The sequence below is a fragment of the Solea solea genome, chromosome 1 (assembly GCF_958295425.1).
Source record: "Solea solea chromosome 1, fSolSol10.1, whole genome shotgun sequence".
Classification (NCBI taxonomy): Eukaryota; Metazoa; Chordata; class Actinopteri; order Pleuronectiformes; family Soleidae; genus Solea; species Solea solea.
In genome coordinates this window covers 12,712,183-12,732,452 of record NC_081134.1, presented here as the reverse complement: position 1 = coordinate 12,732,452, position 20,270 = coordinate 12,712,183, and the positions used below count along the sequence as shown (strand labels likewise).

The 20,270-nt window shown below is 40.6% G+C and overlaps 3 protein-coding genes across 4 annotated transcripts; 2 read left to right on the top strand and 1 right to left on the bottom strand.

The window, feature by feature from the left end:
• Positions 1-1,474: 1,474 nt before the first annotated feature.
• Positions 1,475-4,526, top strand: LOC131467248 (G-protein coupled receptor 55). The gene is made up of 3 exons (XM_058641048.1): positions 1,475-1,804; positions 2,477-3,212; positions 3,943-4,526. The coding sequence occupies exons 2-3, from the start codon at positions 2,484-2,486 to the stop codon at positions 4,147-4,149; spliced, it is 936 nt and encodes a 311-aa protein (XP_058497031.1). The 5' UTR covers positions 1,475-1,804; positions 2,477-2,483; the 3' UTR covers positions 4,150-4,526.
• Positions 4,527-5,926: 1,400 nt separating this feature from the next.
• itm2cb (integral membrane protein 2Cb) lies at positions 5,927-12,178 on the bottom strand. Of its 2 annotated transcripts, none has more exons than XM_058648720.1 (6): positions 11,927-12,178; positions 9,131-9,268; positions 8,845-9,033; positions 8,619-8,729; positions 8,291-8,441; positions 5,927-7,085 (listed from the first exon to the last, which is right to left on the bottom strand). In XM_058648720.1, the coding sequence occupies exons 1-6, from the start codon at positions 12,011-12,013 to the stop codon at positions 6,994-6,996; spliced, it is 768 nt and encodes a 255-aa protein (XP_058504703.1). In that variant the 5' UTR covers positions 12,014-12,178; the 3' UTR covers positions 5,927-6,993. The 2 variants fall into 2 exon arrangements, with proteins under 2 accessions (XP_058504703.1, XP_058504695.1); XM_058648712.1 differs by having other exon boundaries at positions 8,845-9,036; positions 11,927-12,176.
• Positions 12,179-15,917: 3,739 nt separating this feature from the next.
• On the top strand, positions 15,918-18,063 carry hes6 (hes family bHLH transcription factor 6). The gene is made up of 4 exons (XM_058635002.1): positions 15,918-16,221; positions 16,321-16,407; positions 16,548-16,629; positions 17,193-18,063. The coding sequence occupies exons 1-4, from the start codon at positions 16,138-16,140 to the stop codon at positions 17,600-17,602; spliced, it is 663 nt and encodes a 220-aa protein (XP_058490985.1). The 5' UTR covers positions 15,918-16,137; the 3' UTR covers positions 17,603-18,063.
• Positions 18,064-20,270: the final 2,207 nt, after the last annotated feature.

Below are 20,270 nucleotides of genomic sequence, written 5' to 3'. Positions count from 1 at the left end.
ATGTTCGTGAAATAGTCTTGTGCTCTGTGCATAATAGTAAAATGAATGCACAATATGAAGATTTTTGATTAATCCAGAACCCTTCGAATTGTTCATGTTGTTTTCTCTCTTTTTTCTTCTTTTTTTGGGGGGATGTTGCCATGGTAATTTCACTGCCCAATGTTTTTCCATTATCATTATTATTATTATTATTTTACTTTGATATGCAAATTGAATAAGTTAATACAATAAACCTGGAGCCAAATGTCATTTTGTTTTTCTTATTACATAACCCTCGAGTCACCACAGTAAGTAAAGTTATATTTATGATTCTTTCTTTTTATTTTGAGGCAGTCACTACTAGGCAGAAAAAAATATTTAGGATTTAGATTGAGTAGAGAGGTTTTCAACATGGTTAGCTGCTTCCACAGCAATGTTTTTTGTTGCAGTGAGTCTCAAGTAACTGTATGTCTTAAGAGAACGCCCTTACAAGAACTGGATAATGTGATTTTAAAATAAGAAATATTTGCATGACTGACTTTTACCTCATTCTCAACAGTAGGTGGTGGTGTGGCACTATCGGCTTCACTAGCATTTACAGCAACAAAGGCATGAAAGTAAATGGTACACTTAGGCCACATCTACACAGAAATGGCAAAAAAAAAAAGAAAAAGAAATCTTGCTCTTTGGCCTTTTCAAAGATATCTCCGTAAAGACGACATCGTTTCAGGAAATATCTCTGTCCATAAGGAACCCCCTGAAACGGTAAATGAATCACGGTTCTTGACTGGTATATTCAAAGTGATCTCCATAATCTTCACCATTAACAGCTCTTACAATTGCAGTGCTTTAAATAGGAGTAAGTCATGCCAGCAACTGAAACCAGGAAACCTTCAGACACAACAGTGAGAATCAGCCTCAGCGGTTCCACAGACCTGAAAAGACTGAACACTGAACATCTTGATCCTTATGAGACAAGAAGATGACGAGGATAAGGAGACTGTTTTTCATTCATTTGTAACCACCACACAGTCATCACATTAAATCTGCACAGTATAAAGATTCAAGGGTGATAACAACCACAGCCGTGTCGTGCCAACGTCTCAACAATGATCTGTTGTCACAAGGTGCAGTGAATATTCAAACCATGATGGAAATTCCACTCAGAGGAAATATATACCACAATTTTGCACAGAAAAGCTCGTGAGAGATGTGAGCAAGTGCTTCTGTTTCCTCAATTTGATTTCATTTTATAATTGACTTGTAAAAATTAAAAGTTATTTTTAAAACAAATTTAAAATTTAAAAAAAAACTTCAAAGCTGTGACTACAACCTACAGTGGCCTAGCATTAATGAAAAAAAAAATTTAAACTAAAGAATAATTATTGCAGATTAAATACAGTTTGTGTCTCTTTTTTTTTAATTTTCAGCCAATTTTACATTTGATGTTTACTAAAAATTACTTCTAGTCAGCCAAGGAATTTATTGTGTTTAATCAACTGATCATTTCGTCCATGAAATGTCAAAAGCTAATGCATCACAGTTTCCGTCACAGATTCTTGGAGAGCTCTCAGGTGATCTGCCATCCCCATTTAATTCAACATGCAGCTTCAACGAATGTCCGAAATCTGAAAACGCATGCATGATGTGTGGCATGACTCAGGAAGTGGTGATGAAACAACAAAGGCAGCGAAAGCAGAAGTGCGTCTGCCACTGATAGTCTGGCAGACACTGTCAACAGTAACAGGAGAGGCTGTGATGTGAAGACGTGATCAGATTTCACACCTTCCCTCTGTCAAGAATACTTCACATTAAACAGCACCAGGTGGGACTTTTTCATTGTTGCTTTAAAATTCTAATTGACTGAATGTAAGTGTAGCTGTTTCATGTGTTTATTAGACCTTTATGGAAATAATTCGAAAAGGTTTGAAACTTTACATTTCAGTGGAGTTGCACAAATGTGTAATTCTGCCAGTTTAATAATCTATTTAATTGTCAACAGCTGTCCATATAGTAGGCTTTTTATGACAATATAGATCACAGTGACTTTTAGCACTCTTTTCTTAGTGATTAATTATCGACTGATGCGTCATTAAACAGTAAAGCCAAGGCGATCTATGTGAAATATGCAGACGTAAAAAAAAAAAAAAAAACTATATAGCTGTAGGTGTCTATTCTGACACATCAAAGGTTGATTGTGCTTCTTTTTTCCAAACATGCCCATTTTCTAATTAGAATACAAATCTGAGTCATTGCTTCTAGATTAAAACAAAACAAAAAAAATTTAACTTATTCTCTGAGTGACTGTGGCCTTGGCATGAAAAAGCTGACACAAAAGCAGCTCTTGCTCCCACACACCTAAGAGGTTTCATAGGGTTTGGTACGCGGTGTTTCTGTGTGAAGTGTACTGACAGGAAATTAAGCTTCTTCTCACACACATTTGAACATGACATTGAAATCTTGACAGAAATGGTCAAATCTAACTCTCTTCTTGCAGTGCCACCATGACAGCCAACTGTTCTTTCCGTGACGTCGATGAGCACATGGAATATCTGGAGCTGGTCATCTACATACCTATATTCATCTTTGGTCTGATCCTGAATGTTCTTGCTCTCTTGGTGTTCTGTGTCTTTCTGCAAAAACGGACTGAGTCGACCACATACATGACCAGCTTGGCGCTCATGGACCTGCTCCTTCTCTTCCCTCTTCCCTTCAAAATGCACGCGGCCAATCACTTTTGGCCTGCCAATCTCCAAACTCTCTGTTCAGTCTTGGAAAGCCTGTACTTTGTTGGGATATATGGTAGCATATACACCATCATGTGTATAGCCGTGGACCGATGGGTGGCGATCTGTCACCCTTTCAAAGCCAAGCAGCTGCGTTCACCCACAGCTGCTCTGGTGACCTGTGTGGGGGTGTGGGTGCTCGTGATAGCAGTGCTCTCTCCAGTCATCTACCGCTTCAGGGAGAACGGGCACAAAGAACTCCACTGCTTTCACAGGTTTTCAGAGAAGGGCTGGAGCCCTCAGGTGATCATCTGTCTGCAGGTGTTTGGGTTCCTGCTGCCTGCACTGGTGGTGGTTTACTGTTCAGTCCAGACCATCTGGGCACTCCAGCAGTCCGGGCAGCACAGCCCTCAGAGCCGTGCCTGTGTGAAGATCATCTACAGCAGCCTGAGTGCCTTCCTGGTGCCATTCACCCCGAGCCACCTCGCTATCCTCCTGCAGTTCCTGGTAAGAGAAAGTACACTTTCATTTTGAAGGTCCCCCCTATAGGATCACATACAGTGCGCCAGACAAGTAAAATAACCTATAAATAACAAGGACTGCCTTTGTTTTACATTCATTTAAGTATCTTTTTACTAAACATGACCTAAAATGTCTTGTAATTTCAACAATTCTACCATTTACACAACTTACAGATCACAGTGGGTCTACAAAGTCACAACAGGTATCTGGAACTGAAAAAATATAGTATTAGAATCTTATCATAAAATGAAATCTTGACAAATTCATCCAGAGCGGACCTTCTGGTCTAGTGTGTAACATTCATGAGAGATTATTGGCAGAAACTGAGTGTCATAATATGTATGTTTGTGTAAGTGTACAATTGTTTTAAATTCAAACCAGTTTAGTTGTAATAACCTTATAGTTTAAGCCTTTTATATGTACTTTAGGTAAGGGCTGACAATGTGTGCCGGCCATGTTCCTACAGCAGAACAGTCTGAATGGACAATCTAACCTGAGTGTGTGTTCCATGTTTGATACACTTAACGGTTCTGCTTCCCTGAGCAAAAGGAGGACGTGTGTTTACTAGAAATGAATGTGCTCTGAATGTATGCCAGATGAATCCTGCAGACTTGTGTGTGTACCAATTACAACACTGGCAACACTGGAGAAATCATCCCCCCCCAAAAAAGAGAGGACAGTTTACTAATGTTCCTCTAACCCTTCACTGTTCCAGGTGCACCAAGGACTAATCCAGGACTGTGGCTCTAAGACCAGAATCAGCCTGTTCATACAGGTCGCCATGTGTTTGTCAAATATCACGTGCTGCCTGGACGCTGTGTGCTACTACTTCATCGCCCATGAGGTGAGGAGCACCAAAAACACCTTCAGGAGGTCAGTGACCAGCCAAAGACGAGCCACCTTCAGCACGTCCGAGCTTTGAACACGGGACACACTTAACTGTTCTCCGTTAAAATGAAACAAGATCTGGCTCCTTGAGCTTTAAGCAGATCAGGGACACTAAAGAAGAGTCCGTACATTCAGTGGTTGATGAGAAAGCGTGGCGTGCAGGATACAGTAGGCGGGTGTACAGTGAGTGTTCCGTCCTTTTAACCGAGAATCGTGAGAACGGCAAAGACAGAAGAGGATTTGATCTAGAGACAGGAAGCCTGTTGGTTCCTCTATGACCTCAAACGGCTCATATTTGTCTGCATCTTCTTATTTCATGATTATGTCAAACGCAAAAATACAATTGGCCAACTTCAGATCGAGGACGCTGCGTCCAGGACCAATCTGATTCAAAAGATACCGTTTAAGAGACTATCTAACTAACTAATAATTAAAAAAGAATATATATATATATATATGTATGTATGTATATGTATATATATACTGTATGTATATATGTGTATGTGTATGTATATATGTATATGTATGTATATGTATATATATGTATGTATATATGTGTATGTATATATGTATATATGTATGTATATGTATATATGTATATGTATGTATGTTTATATGTATATATGTATATGTATGTATATGTATATATATGTGTATGTATATATGTATATATGTATATATATCTATATGTATATGTATATATGTATATGTATATATATACAAATGTCCTTGTACATTGATAAAGCACGATCCATAAACCCCACAAACACTGACGTCAATCAGTTCAAATGCATTCATTGATTTTACTGTTATGAATTAAGAGTGATTATTACATGTAATGAAGAGATGACGTCTCTTTATTACACGCATAAACAAAGAGCTCTTAATCTATTTATCCCTGATGAGTATACAGAATTATTGCACAATATTACACAATAACAAATAACCATAGTAGTAATAATAACAATAATGCTAATATGAATTACAAGGCAAATAAAGGCAGCTGACAGTTTTATAGTTGGAAACTGCATTCTTCCTAATGCGTCCTTAATTAAAAGGTCTTTAACAGTAACCACAGTGTAAATAAATGACATGATGTTGTCATTAAACATGTAAAAAGAAAACAATGATGTGTGTTTTACTTCATTGTTAATATGTTAACAGGTCATTGGGCCATGATTTGATGAAGCTAAATCTCTTTGGAAAGTACGTGAGCGTCAGCTTTAAAGTCGAAGCAATAAAGCTGTGTTACGATTCACTGTTAATTCATTGTTTTTTATGACAGTACTGTAAAACCAGTAAAGAAATATTGCCTCCTAAAACCAGACACGGGACATGAAACTGCCAGGTTTCAAGTCACCGACTATCACTATCACTTATTTGTGTCTTGATACTTTGATTTTTGCACTATTTGTTTTGTTCCATTTTCTATTACATTTGTGTCACAGAGTTTTCCTGTTCTTTCCTCTGGTCTTTAGTACAAAGACGATGCAAATGTACATTTAAGTATTTATGAGAGGAGGATGCTTTTGTATATGGCTCACTTTGTATATGTCTACTTGTATGCACACAAACGTGTTCACTTGTGTATTTTTCAAGGCATTAATCTGCCTTTTTTTTTTTTTAAATGAAATATACTTCATATAATATACCCCACAGAAAGAATGAGGTGATGTGTGTTACTTTGACTGACGATAAGGCTGTTAGAAGCTGGGAGGAAGTTAAAACTTCCTCCCAATTATTCTAAACCACATTTTTGTCATTTTTGCGACAGGAGAGTCGGTTACAGATTAACATGCGCACGCCAAGAATAAAGAGTGATTATTTATTCTTAAAGCAGCAAGATATTACAAGAAAAATCAACTGTACAGCGAAATATGTTATCTTAGTCTTTGATGTATGAGCACATAATCACAGCTCTCGACGGAGACTTGTATCGTTCCATGGTGCACATTAAAAAAAGACATCTTTGTTTCAAGGTGGGACAAATCAACATCGTATGACAGGAAAGAAAGAATCGGGAAGTGGTGAGAGCTAATGACGACAGACAAATCCAAGTAAAGAGAAGAAAGAAAATTCTAGCCTTTGATATAATCTACAGTGAGTGATCTAGACTATAAAGCATTCTTTCTACATATTTCATATATGACACTATGTGTAGGGTCGCCGACTGCAGATTTTGGTTCCTCTCGTCTCCTCTGAAGCACTGCTACTAAATACAGTCTAAAGCCATTAATATCGAAAGAGAAGGGAAGTGTATAAGAGACATAACGGGATGATCTTGCACAAAACAGGTTCATTTCAGATAAAAATCTATGCATGTAACAATAGGAAATCTAAAAGAAAATCAATTTACAGTCGATATTGCTTAGGAACAATCAAAAGATTATGTACACCATTCAGTAATGATTACAAACCGGCAAAGAAACGTCTGAACTACATGAGGTATGTTTGCCATTTCCTGGCATCCCAAAAACGAAACAAAAAACAGAATTGAAAGTAAAAGAAATATTCACACGAGTGCACAGTGCAAGCAGCTTCCAAGTACCGAGTCCGTCACCCACAGAGCACTGGGTTACCAAGTGACAATAACGTCCTCTGATGGAAATGTCACAAACCAACAAACATTGACATTAAGTTGCTTTTTGCATAACATGACAAGCTACGGGTGTATTCAATCACATTAATAACGTCATCCAAACGGACTCTGAATTAAAAAAAAAAAAAAAGACAAGAGACAAGAAATAAAAAATCATTGAAACTGAAACTGCTGGACAAACACTTGCTCTTAAAGTGCAGTTTAAAAGACTAAATAATTCAAGAGGTAAGATTTGGAATTGCCTTCAGCATTGCTTGGCTTTGATTTCCGTCTCAGATTTTAGAGCCTGTTGCAGATGACGGTGTCGACCACAAACGTGTTCTCAAAGTGACGAATGCTGTGGCACCGCTTCGCCTCGCGCCTCTCAATACCTGGAAGAGAAGATGCAAAATCTGTTCAGTACTGAAACTCGAGTGGTCTGCAGTTGCACTGCGTCCCTCCCAATCACGCGTGCAGTTGCTATGCCGACGCTGCCCGCCGTGAGTCAGCGCCAGTGATTTCCCTGGAATCACATCCTTATATGTACTGGAGGTGGGAAGTCCGTTGCATCATATTTTTTTTTTTGTCACACGCCAATCGAAGGCAGCAACTAAAGTGATAAGGCTCACGCACATCACCACCACCTCCACAGTGTGTGGATGTGTCCACGCCACTACAAGTGACTCACAGAGCAGGAAGTTCCCTGGCTGTGCCCACACACACACACACACACGGACGCACGCGTGTACGCAGACATGAATACCAGGCTGTTGTGTGGAATCTACACTGCAAGTGTTCACCAGGAAATCCCTATTTGGTGATGGTGATTATTCACTCTCGGTTTGTTCCCTGTGACACGCTGAAGGATCGCTTTCCTTCTCAAGGACGCACAGGTCACAATAAGCCCCGTGTGTCTTACCAAGCGGTACAGGACGGGCGTTCGCTGTCAGTTATGTGAACAGCATGGCATCACACCAGTGCAATCTCAATAAAGTTTGACTTGAAGGAAGAAGAACACAGCACAGAAAACACTGCCCCAGAATTGTGATATTTCTTAAAAAAAAATACAAAATAAAATACAAGAATTTTGTTAAATTGAATTTATTTTATAAATTTAAGGAAGGACAGCTAAATATAGCAGCTAATATGAAGAAAATCACTCATTATTGATTACTGATACTATTATTGAATTGCAATACAAATCAAATTGGCACCTAAATTTCACAATTAAATCGAATGGTGACAGCCTGAGTAAACACTGATGGTACCTACAGAATATTTGAAAAAGGGCATGTTGTCTTCTTCTTCCAGTCCTGTTTTTTGCAATTCTCTACCAATCAATGGCCTTATGGGAAGATCCACCCTTTAGGTGCTGGACCACCATGCTAAGAACCGCAGCAGAACAAGTGGAATGGTTTGGATTGTTTATTTATTTTACAACTTCGAAAAAACCAAATCATTGCGTGTTGTACCAAACTCAGTCAAACTGTACCGCTGACTTAACATTTCATACTTGACTAAGCATCGATAAGTCATCTTCAAAGCCTCTAATGCTGCCCGAGTAGACCACAATAGGAGACCAAATGTTTGCACTTACGTCGGTGCTGACTGCGTCGTCTGAGGCGGTACGTTTCTTTGCCGTAGCAGAGTCTGTGGATGAACGGGCCCAACTGCCTCATGTTCCTCACCCTCCCCGTCACCATCATCTCCTCGTGAATGATGTAAGTCTGAGGAAGGTACGTGCCTCTCTGTGGCAAAGAGATACACATGAATCACTCAACTGAACACTGGAGGCAGGAAGATCAGAACAAGCTGTCCTCTTTCTTTCTCTCTCTCTCTCACATACAGTCATTTGTCTCTAGCACTGCCGTTACAACAGATTCCCTGATGCCATCAACACTGAATGCCGTGAGTGAGTGCCTCACCTTGACATTGACGAGCAGCTCCCACAGGTTACGCGGAGGCATCACCAAGGTCGTGTTCAGCTCGGTGATGTAGCACTTGTCTAAAGCGATGTCATGATAAGCTGTGAGGCCCTGGAACAAATACAAAAATAAAACAATTCAAACCAAAGATAATCAAGCGTTTCAACACATCGCGAAAGAAAATGGTGAAGGGGGAGGAAAGCAGTACATTCAAAAACCCACTTACTCTGTGAAAGTCGTGGATGATATCAGCGGGATCGCTGCCACCGAAGTGCGGCACAGGCACGCTGATCTGCTCGTAGTTGTCCTCCAGGTAGATGCCGACGTTCTCCTCCAGTTCCTGTCTGTTCCTCAGCGGAGCGTACACAGAGTCCTCGTAGACAACCCGACAGTGGAACAAGCTGTCTTCTGGCATCTGCTAATGGGACACAAAGGACATGCGTTAGCACGGGTCAACACGGGTATTTCCTGTGCTGCCGATTATAAAAGGAGGGTGTGTAGAATGAACCGACCTGAGGTATGAAGTAGTAGCGATAGACGTAGACCGAGGACAGCACCAGCCCTGACAGGAAAACCACCAGGCCAAAGGTGAGGCAGCACAGGCCGGTTGGAAATGGCTTCTTGGACCGGACAGGAAGAATCAGGTGCTCCTGTGAAGACGAAAAAAAAACTGTCTGGTTAGAGGACAAGTCAGGTCATAAATGATTTTTAAATTCATTATATTTCATTGCCACTTATGTTCTATCCCTTTATTTTGCTGCTGTTGCAAGTGATGAGATCAATCTAATCGTAACATGGTCATAACCAGTTCTATGATGGAGGATCAGTGTATGTAATGTCCTCTCACACTGTCATGTTGTCATGCACCAAATCCTAACGGAGTCCATTCTGACGACAGGCGTTAGCCAGGTCATTATTCAAGCAGGGAGATCTTGCAGACGTAGGACGTACTGGGATGATTCATGCCAGATGCTCACCCACAAACTCACAATCAATCTGCTCGCTGCCTCTCTCTCCCCCCCCCCCCCCCCCCTCCACCCCACACCCCCCCACCCGCAACGGTTGCTATGGAGAGCGGAAGCAGGGAGAGCAGATTGTGCCAGTCTGTGACGAAAGACGCTGGCCCGGGGACGTCTGGGTCTATTCTTAGAGGCCTACTTCCACACTCCATATTTGCAGTTGGTTCTCTCGCGCCCCAAGACGGAGGCAAAATGAGCACAGCTACGTGGAGCCGGAGTCCCTGGGCGGAGGCGGACATATTAATAGATCTACACACATTGGCTCTGACGCCGGGCCTTCTGTCGCAGCCAATCGAAATAGACGTGGCCTCTGAGCTCATGTGTTACATGTACGCTGACGCAACAGGCGAAGAAACCTGTAAGCGGCAGTGATGGATGCGTCAACAAGTTTTTTGTTTTTTTTCACCGTCTACTAAGTGTTGGGAGGGGATGAGGCACAGACAGACACATATCAATTATGTGCCAGGAATCTAATGATGTATATAACAGTCCTGGGAGCTAGTCCAGGAACTGCATTTGCCGTTATAACCCTGGCTTCTGATTGTAACTATTTTATAACAAGGTTACATTATGTTCAGAATGCTACAACAATGGTTGGTGATTGAGGATTAGAGTGCAAAGAGGCCTGTAATCTGCCATGGAGCGGTTTAGGTTCAGAGCATCCGATGACCACTTCCTCTCTCTGAACCTCTATGTTTAATACAAATCTGCTCCTCTTGAGTAAAGGAGAGGATACAATTGGAAGATTTGACCGTGTTTTTGCTCATTTAGACAAGCTCTGTTCAAATGCCTATTTTGGGAAAGGATAAACAGCTAATCTGACTTTCGGGACACGTCCACTATTTTTATAAAACACACAGTAATCCAGGATTATCTGCCTCTCTCTCTAATACAGGAGGTTGCCTCTTATGCGCAGCCTGCAGGGTTCATGGGGTATAACACCTTGTGACGTCACTGAATGCTGCAGTTGCTGCATCTGACAGCTCTGCTGTTCTTTTTAATGAAACGGTGGAGAGGGAAGATTAAGGCTGTTCGAATTCCCCACAGTTTAAAGGGAGTAAGAGCTTGTACTTTTTAAATATTCAAGAGTCATGGGTTTTACTTGTCGCATCGTTACACTCGTATAACCCACAGTGAAATGGAAACCTTGCATCTGACAGCTCTGCTGTTCTTTTTAATGAAACGGTGGAGAGGGAAGATTAAGGCTGTTCGAATTCCCCACAGTTTAAAGGGAGTAAGAGCTTGTACTTTTTAAATATTCAAGAGTCATGGGTTTTACTTGTCGCATCGTTACACTCGTATAACCCTCAGTGAAATGGAAACCTGAGTCGCTCTAAGACTGTAAACATACAAGAATATAAAGAGATATAAAGGGGGGGGGGGTGTATATTAAGAAACTATATTGATTACACTAGTATGTACAGGCTATAAATATGTATATACATATGATACTATGTAATAAAGATCTAAACACTGGATGGTGTTGATCTTTCCTGCTGAAGGCACACACACACACACACACACACACCCAGTGTGACCTCCCAGAGGAAAAGAAGGTGATGTAATGTCAACAACCCCAGGCTGGACTAGGATGGTCTGCAATGTTGATTCTGTTTCCTTGCTGTGTGGTTGTTTTTTTTTATGCCGCACCAACAAAAAGCAGGATATTTAATACGCCTCAGTATGCCCTCTGGTTTTCAGCAATGAAACTCTTGCCTTTTGAAGACAAAAGTCACTCAACATCCAAGTCCCTGCACCTTTGCACCTTTGTGACACTTGATTTTAACATAAAGTCAGTTAATAGCAATAAATATCAGGTTTAATATTGATGAACAAATGTGTTATTATACCTGTGTAATGCATAATTATATTGACATAATCTTTAGTTATGTTGTTGTTGTTATTATTGGCCAGCCCTAGTTGAGATTATACCCACTGTGCATTTAAAGGATTTGCACATATGTGTATATATATATAATATACAAACAAAAATAGAACTAGGTAGATATCCTGCAGATGTCCATATAGTGTATATTATATTGCATGTATTAAATAGAATTGGCTAAATCTTAAATCCTGTGCATGTTAGTACCCACGATTAGCAATAAACAGATTCAGATTCGTTTTTTGATAAGATGCATTACAAGCATAGTAATACTAAAAGACTGTGATGGATGACCAGGTCATAGTGGAACAGTTGAAGAAGTGGAGACTGCAGCAGCACAACAGTGACACACACACACACACTACAGACGCCACATAAAGGAAAACAAAAGAGAGCAAACTCACGTGAGCCTGAGGCACAATGATCTTGTCTTCCTCTGTCTCTTTCTCACGCTTCTGCGCCGACACGGGCTGGAACGTGATCTTCACCATTTTGTTTGTTTGTTTGTTTGTTTTTTTCTCTTTCTTTCAACGTGTGTTCGCTTTGTATGGTTTCCCTTTCGGTTCGCTGCTTTTCTTCCACTGGGCCGTGAGGACGGTTTTATAGCAGCGAAGCTCCTTCGCCCCCGGATCACAGTGACCTCACAAAAGCGTCTTCTCTGACGAACAGTCCCTGTGTGGGTCTGAAGGAAAAGCCGCCCCGCCGCTACCAAAATAAGAGCTCTTCACTGATTTAAACGCTTAAAATCTATCATGACTCACCGTTTGTGCGCTTTTTTGTCCAACAAATGCATATGTCCGAGTGTTAAAAGTGGTCTAGTATATGAAATCATCATGATATGCTACATTTTGGTTGTGGAAGGATGGGGCATGCTTTTATTTTGAAGGCAAAAGCCAGATATGGTAGTGCTTTCCGTATTTTATTAAAAGCTGCATCGCCTTTTCTCAAACGTGTCAGAGTTCTCAACGTTATCATCCGGAAATGTTTCAGACTCTCAGACTGCAACAAAGTTCGCCCTGGGTCACCAGTACTTTGATACTGCTTATTAACTTTAAATATTACTGAATAAATATGTTATGTGTCATAAGGTCCACTGTGCAACGTTTAGTGACAGAAATTGAACATCCTGCCCTTGAAGTATGCGTGTACAAATGTGAAATTGCTTTGATATCTAAATGTCTTTGTCCTAGAATAAGCCATTTTTCATGTACTTCAGGAAGGGGCCTTGCTTTGTAGAGGCTGCCATTTTGTGCCGTCATGTTATTACAGCACCCTGAATGGTCAATGCAACCGGAGAATAGTTTCATGTTATACTCAAACTAAGACCAACAACAAGGCATCATATGGTGCTTTTCTATTATACAGTTCTAGCACTACTCGGCTCGACTCTACTCTTTTTTTGGTTCTCGATTAACGATAGCCCCTGGTGCTTTTGTAGTACCTCTGTTCTGGTGAGGTTCCAAGCAAGCTGAGCCGATGCTAAAATGACGTTGAAAGTATACTGAACATCCACCAGGGGGCGAATCCACTGGCTGCCAAAACAAGTCATTTTGAATAGAAGTCTTTTTGGAAAATGAGTTTACTTCTCACTTGATTCATAACATCAGTAAACATTTTCCTGAGGAGTTCATGTCCCTGTTGCTAGTTTTCAGGCCTTCTTCAATAGAACTTGATGTAAATGTACATTTTGTAAATGATGTGCCCATTTTGAGGAAAATAGACAATTAAGTATGGCATATATGAGTGGACACCAGTGTGATTGACAGCTGGTATTGTCCAATAGGAGCCTGGTTGCAAGTGGCACTAGTGAACTTCTGCTTGCAAAATGTAATGTTGTTGGCCAAACTGCAATTCTGGAGGCCTCAACATGGGAATTTAGATTCTTATGGGTGACATCGCAACCAGATGCCACTAGCATTGTGTCAGTTAAGTGACATCGACGACACTTGAGAGTGAAGTACTTGAAAAGAGGCTCTACACTGCCAATTCTCTTTCTCTTTACGGAAGTGGTGGATCAGCCTGTTCTTCATAGGCGGATTGATGGCTCACACTCAACCATGAAATAGGCCTTGCTGAGTAATGTGAGAATTGGTGAACATGTGGCCTAAAGTGGTGAGCACTCATTCAAAGGCAATGTTGAGCAATTACATTAAAGAACAAACACTTTGCCTAATAGAATGAAACTGACACTTGTGTCCGTGTCATTAGTCATTCATTTATTTATTTATCTGCCATGCACGCCAAGACTTTATGTTTTTCAGTGACAGTATTAAATGTGCTCTTTTATGTGTATTACTGTATAATACAGTACATTTATTTATTTATTTACATAGTAAAACCAGTGTCCCTATCGGATGCAATCTTGCCAAGGACCCCACAGTGGACATGGCTGGCCCTGGTGTATCTGTATGTCTACATCTATATGGCTATATTACCATTACAAGGGTGTTGCATCTGAAATTCATGTGAACACAACTGCTCTCTGAAACGTGTGTGCACGGTCAAATCTTTTGTTGTTCGGCTGAGCCGCACTGCTATTGCATTGCATTGCATTGCATTTTCATTTACGTTGCATGGCCACGTGTTGGATATGTACTCACCATCCAGTTTATTACGTAAACACCTGGTGTGTCTTGTGCACACAAGATGTAATGTTATTTTACAATTCTACGTGACATTTAAAACTGTGCTTTTCCTCTCCATCAGACAGAATGTTTGAGCATCTCTATTGAGCAGCATAAATTGCCTCCTACCACAGAGAAGAGTGAAATTTCACCACACAGTGACTCAACAGGGATACGTGTGGATACAGACCAATGTGTATCAGGGAGATTTTAAACCATCCTCATCAAGTCCTGCACCTCACCTGGAATTAAACTAACGGTACATGTCGTACTAGTGTATTTGTGTGCACCTATTATGACCAAAACACAACCTGTCCATCCAATAATCTCTCCACAGATTACACAATCGCATGATAGCATTTTACAAGCGAAGCAATTAACGCTGCCATGTTTCAAACTCATTTGAGAAATCAACAGTTTATGACAGCAACCACCACACTACTATGCCGTGGGAAATTTCACTTAATTGATTTAGTCATGTATTTGCATGTAATTGTTCAGCACCAGTGCTAACAGCGCAGTGACTGGTGGAGTAATACTCCTCCATGTCAGAAGGGAGGGTATAGGCTATGAATGAGTCAGACAACATGATACCAACAGTGATGCATGATAAACGTGATAGTTATGAGAACATGAATGTGGACAAAAAAACACAACCGCAATGGATAAATGTTTGAAAAGGAATAATGCAGACTCTGACCAGGTGTCCGGTCAGAATTATAAGCCAGATGAGATGATGCCCAGTACAAGTGGTGTCAGTACAGTGAAAGTTAGCTTTCGTTTGGATTTACTTTCACCAGTGAGAGGACTGCACCGGCTGTGAACACACTGAGAAACAGGCATTTTGTAGTATTTTAGTTTGTGGTGTGCTATGGGATTTTACTTTATCTAAAAAAACAAACAAACGTGCCTTAATTGCCTCACAAAAGGTTGTAAACACTGGTTTATGAGGATATAAATGCTACTTATCCTTGTGGTCAACAAACTACAGATAGATAAAACGCCTTTATTATTCAGACGTGTTCAGTGTGTTTGTATAAAATAACTAAAATGACTATTATCACTTTCTTGGACTTAATACATCCTAGACTTATGAGTTCCCTATGCAGCATGCAGAGCCCTAAGCTCTTCAGGAACAGGATTACCCTACTGTGTGTTTCCCAGATGCAGAACCAAACAACAGTGAAGTAGCATTCAGTTATTCTGCTCCTGAAAACATTATTTTTACTGCAGCATTTTCTTTTTCTTTTTCTTAAATAATCATCACCTAATTATGAATTCATTCTTGTCTTTTTAAATGCAATTTGTATTGGCAAATCACACTTTAATCTCCCTTGATTTTAATGTCTTGGTTTTATTGTGTGATTTTCTAAATGCATTTCTATGTCCTTGTAAAGCTCTTTGTGTTGCCCTGTTTATGAATAGTGCTTTTTATTTATTTAATTTAGCTTTGTATTACTAGCATAGGGGTAATATTTTATTGTGCTTCCCAACCTCAGTTTCCCCTGAGTTAAGAAATATCTTCATTCAATACAATACAAAGCTAAATGCAAATCTGTGTATTCCTTTCATGGACTCTGTAGCTGTGAAACAATTCTGATTCGAAAATCAGAAATGACACTTTGATTTGTGTCCACACCACCAAAAAAAAAAATCCACTTCCGCCTGCCAGTGTAAACGAAGCCAAGAAGCTGAACCAGTGGTGGTTGGCGGGTGCGAGCGTTGCGCGCCCACGAGGTGTGTGTCCTGCTGTCGTTGCCAGTTCACCTATTCACATGTAAATGAACCGTCGTTTAAACCTCGTACATGCCCCCTCCTCGGCTCAGTGTGTGTGTGTGTGTGTGTGAGAGCCATCTGTCTCCACCAACGAGTTGTAACGGCTCTCTGGATTAAACACCACCAGTAACCACCACCACCCTCAGTCCAGTCCAGTCCTGTCCGGCAGCAGCCAGTGGGCTTTAGGCAGCAGCAGCAGTAGCTTCAACAACAACATGGCCCCCACGCGTAACAACGCGCACGAAATGGATGTAAACGAGAATAATCACTACAGTGGGGCGAATAAGACTGACAGAAAGGTAAGGGCGGGCGACTTGTGTGACTAATTCATGTTTAACTTTCAACTCCGCTGTGACTGACTCCTCCGCCTTCACGTGTGTGTGTGTGTGTGTGTGTAGATGAGGAAACCTCTGGTGGAGAAGAAAAGAAGAGCTCGCATCAATGAAAGTTTACAAGAACTACGAGTTCTCATCGCGGACGCAGACGTAAGACTACGTTTTTAGGCTTTACGTGGCGTCAATAAATAAATGCATAAACTCGATGTGTCTTAATGTTTGACCGGCTTGGGTTGCCAGTTCTTGCTCCTCTTTCTGTGTTTTGTTTAGCCCTTTTTGTGTGGTTGCAGTTGCAATCAAAGATGGAGAATGCAGAGGTCCTGGAGATGACAGTCAAACGAGTGGAGAGCATTCTGAAAAACCGGGATCAAGGTAATCAGCAGACGTGATCACAATTCAGGGAATATTTCACTTTTCCCCTGAGAATAATGTAGTCCATGTGTTTACATGTAAAGCTACGTGCAGTTCTTCTGCTGACCCACTTATTTTACATATGTTATATCTTAATACTCCTGCCTCAGGTGTGTGTTACAGCTCGGGCCAATCAGAATAAAGAGCCAGAAGCCTGTTTTTTTGTTTTTTGGAGCATCTTTGGAGCCGAAAGGATAAATGTGAATTTCTCTGTGAGATGAATAAAGTATCTATCTATCTATCTAATTCAACAAATAAAGGATGATGTTTAGAAGCTTCTACATGTTGCTGCGCTGGAAAAATGGAAATGTGTCTCGCAGGAAAGAGGAGATGTATGTGGACTAACATGGAAACCACAACATCCCTCAACTTAGTGCAAGAAGTAAACACAAGTATCAGACCCCATTTGTGCACTTTATTTACGCTCTGCTGCCGTGTTACTTAAAACGTTGCCATATATTTCGATGGATACCGGATTACAGACCGACTGAGCAAATGTTCTGATGAACTTTATGTTTTCATAGAGGTGACTGCCGTGAACCGGGAGGCATGTGAGCGCTTTGCAGCCGGCTACATCCAGTGCATGCACGACGTGCACACGTTTGTGTCCAGCTGCCCTGGGATTGATCCCACGGAAGCGGCGGAGCTGCTCAACCACCTCCTGGAAAGCATGCCCTTGAACGACGAGGAGCGCCTGCGGGTGATGTTGCCAGACGCCTTAGCGGACTATCCCAGAAGCGACAGCTCTTGGTCCTTGTCTGATAGCATGTCCCCAGCCCCGTCCACCGTCTCCACCGATGACCTCTGCTCTGACCTGGACGAGACTGACTCGGAGCAAAGCCACGTTTCTTCGTCAGAGGAGGCCGACGGCCAGGATGTTCTCGCCTACTTGCCTTCTCTAACTTACTCCAAGTCCGTGTGGAGACCCTGGTAGACCATCTGAAAAGAAGCTGTGTGTTTTAGACTCAAGTAGCCGATTGAATTGTTTGTGTTAGGATGTTGTTTAGGCTTCGCTGCAGGACAAAAAAACTGAAAATTGTTGTAAGGGAACAGGAAAAGCTCTTTTTAGAATTATCCAGGATCTACAATTACTAAACTAAAACGTATTTAATAAATAAAGTATGTCATTAATGTTGCATTGGAGAAGATGGGGTCTTCATTTGGAAATGTATTGGCCCTTGTATGGGCCTGCCTTCTGTGAAGGGGGTAAATGCATATGTAAATATTTACTTGTTGAATATCATTGGCTTGTATAGGAGTTAGATGTCCCACTAGGATCGAATTGTTAGCCGTGTGTAAATTATTTCTGATGTAGTCGTGTTAATTATACATGTGTATTGGCCGCATCCAGTTTCCTCAGGTTTAAACTTTTCATTAAATATCACTTCGACAAACTGCCTTGTTTTCAACTCTTTATTTGTTCGGTGGCCTCATTTCGCACAAAAGGATCCCACTGAACCACCCACCCGAAGCTGTTTTCAGCATATTAGTTATTACTCTGCAATTGTAGGCCATTTGTGTGCAGTGTCTCGCTAAGAACCCTTAGCACATCGTAGACGTTTGTGAGGTGTGAAATGAGTAATCCACTCACTCCTTATATAGGCTGGTTTGAGGACCTGATGAGTGGGATTTAAAACTTCAGCTTCTCGAGTTCTAAAATAACACAAGCACATATAACTTGCTCAGTCATGACTCTGGGCCCTTGAATAACACTTCCACCACTTTCTTTTTTTTTTGTATTATCTTGTGTGTTATTTTTATTAAACTACACTACGTGGGACTTCCATGTAGAGGAATTGTAATAATAAGTCATTGTTTGCTGAATACTACAGAGCTCATGGTTAATGAAATGTCTGCGTGAGTGGGGCCACAAAACCCTCGCTATAGTTCACAGAGGCACTTAAAAGGCTGTAGTGTCTGCGTCCGTAGACGTGGCCTCTGTGGGCCTGGTGACTGCCACAGACACAGATCTGCCTCTGATCCGTCAGCTCCCACAGACACAAATGAATAAGAAAAGACAGCACAATAGATCTCCAGTGAAATAACTCGTCTGGTGTTCCTGTGATGTCCACACCAAGTGTCATTTCTTACACTCTCTGTGGTCAATAAACACTCAGAGGGAGTAAAAAGGATTAACACAGTGAGCCTAAGCCTGTGGTTATTAGTAAAAAAAGTTTCCACTTCATCTTCAGTGCTGGGAACTAAGTACACAAGTACTGACACTTAGTACAGTTCAAGGTACTTGATACTTGATACACCTGATCAAATTCTGATACTTTATTCTTCACCGTAACATTATTTTACCAAAAATATGGTATACTGGTCCTTATCCTTAAGGATAATTTATGTTGGCTGCACTAGAGAGGAAGAGAGGGGGTTGATGTCTGGAGTATTCCATTTAAAAAATATATATATATATATGTATATATATATTCTTTATTTCCTTTATATTGCAATATAACAATGTTGATATAAAACATACTTATTTGCTGTATTTAATACTTGATGTGTACACACATGCATAGTACTGCTTTCATGTGCTCTATACTTAAAGTGCATTGGCACAGCAACCTTTAACAGAAATGATTAAGCTCTGCTACAGTACACTGATAATATCATTGTAACTTACACATTCCAGGTTATTTAGTTTAGATTTAGACTAAGAAAAAAAGGGCTCACCTAACAAATCTATGCCAAGAATATGTTTGCCACATTATTTGAAAATTAAGTCTGTGAAAGGCTTACTGTCCTACACCAAAGTCTATAGAGAAAATCAGTGGTTTTAGCTCACATGGAGACAGGCAGCAGTGTATTAACAACTCCCGAGATCCATGATGCCAAAAACCTGTTTTTCCCTTTCAGTCCGTGTTGTGACCTACTATATGTTATCAGTGAGAGCTGGTGTCAGGCTGCTCATGAAAATGGCAGCAGTGACCAATGAAGTCAGTGTTGATAGTGTGTCACTACACCATACAAACCACCCCTCAAAAAACCTGAACTACGCCTTTAATCCATGAAGTGTGTGTGTGTGTGTGTGTACACAAAGATAAGATCAGATCAGATCAGATAAGTTGGTCCTTCATTATTTGTCAAATATTGACCGCAAGGCTATAAAAGGTAAAAATAGAGTGTACTGTATATTATAGACATTAAGTTACCAGAATCTAATTAAGTGGGTCTGATATGCTTATGATTAAACTCTTTTAAAGCATTTTTAAATGCTGCACTTAACATTATTTCAATACAGTCATTTGAGAGTAAATGATTGTTTTGTCATATTTTCGGCTGCATTTGAGTCTCTTTTTTTCTTTGTTTTGTTCTGAACTCTTTTTTTTATTTGTGTTATGTTCAAATTGTCAGTACAAATACTTTGTTCTTGCACTAAAGTAACTATCTTTGTAGTAATAAAATCAGAAGTAGAGTTGGTAATGGTCTGTATTTATATAGAGCTTTTCTCGTGTTGATGAGCTGCAGTTTTCACCCATTCACAGATCTTTCATACCCATTCACACGCTGCAACATGGGGTTAAGTGTCTTGCTCAAGGACACATACAGACTAGCAGAGCCAGGAATTGAACCCACAGCCTTCCAGTTGAAAGAGA

Bases quoted from the DNA above. Each gene is read 5' to 3' on its own strand.
- itm2cb (XM_058648712.1), bottom strand. From the start codon at position 12,013: ATGGTGAAGATCACGTTCCAGCCCGTGTCGGCGCAGAAGCGTGAGAAA. The intron at 9,269-11,926 runs GTGAGTTTGCTC...TCGTCTTCACAG, and splicing joins TCATTGTGCCTCAGGCTCAC to GAGCACCTGATTCTTCCTGT. The intron at 8,730-8,844 runs GTAAGTGGGTTT...TATTTGTTCCAG, and splicing joins TCATCCACGACTTTCACAGA to GGCCTCACAGCTTATCATGA.
- LOC131467248 (XM_058641048.1), top strand. From the start codon at position 2,484: ATGACAGCCAACTGTTCTTTCCGTGACGTCGATGAGCACATGGAATAT. The intron at 3,213-3,942 runs GTAAGAGAAAGT...TCACTGTTCCAG, and splicing joins CTATCCTCCTGCAGTTCCTG to GTGCACCAAGGACTAATCCA.
- hes6 (XM_058635002.1), top strand. From the start codon at position 16,138: ATGGCCCCCACGCGTAACAACGCGCACGAAATGGATGTAAACGAGAAT. The intron at 16,408-16,547 runs GTAAGACTACGT...GTGTGGTTGCAG, and splicing joins TTCTCATCGCGGACGCAGAC to TTGCAATCAAAGATGGAGAA. The intron at 16,630-17,192 runs GTAATCAGCAGA...ATGTTTTCATAG, and splicing joins TCTGAAAAACCGGGATCAAG to AGGTGACTGCCGTGAACCGG.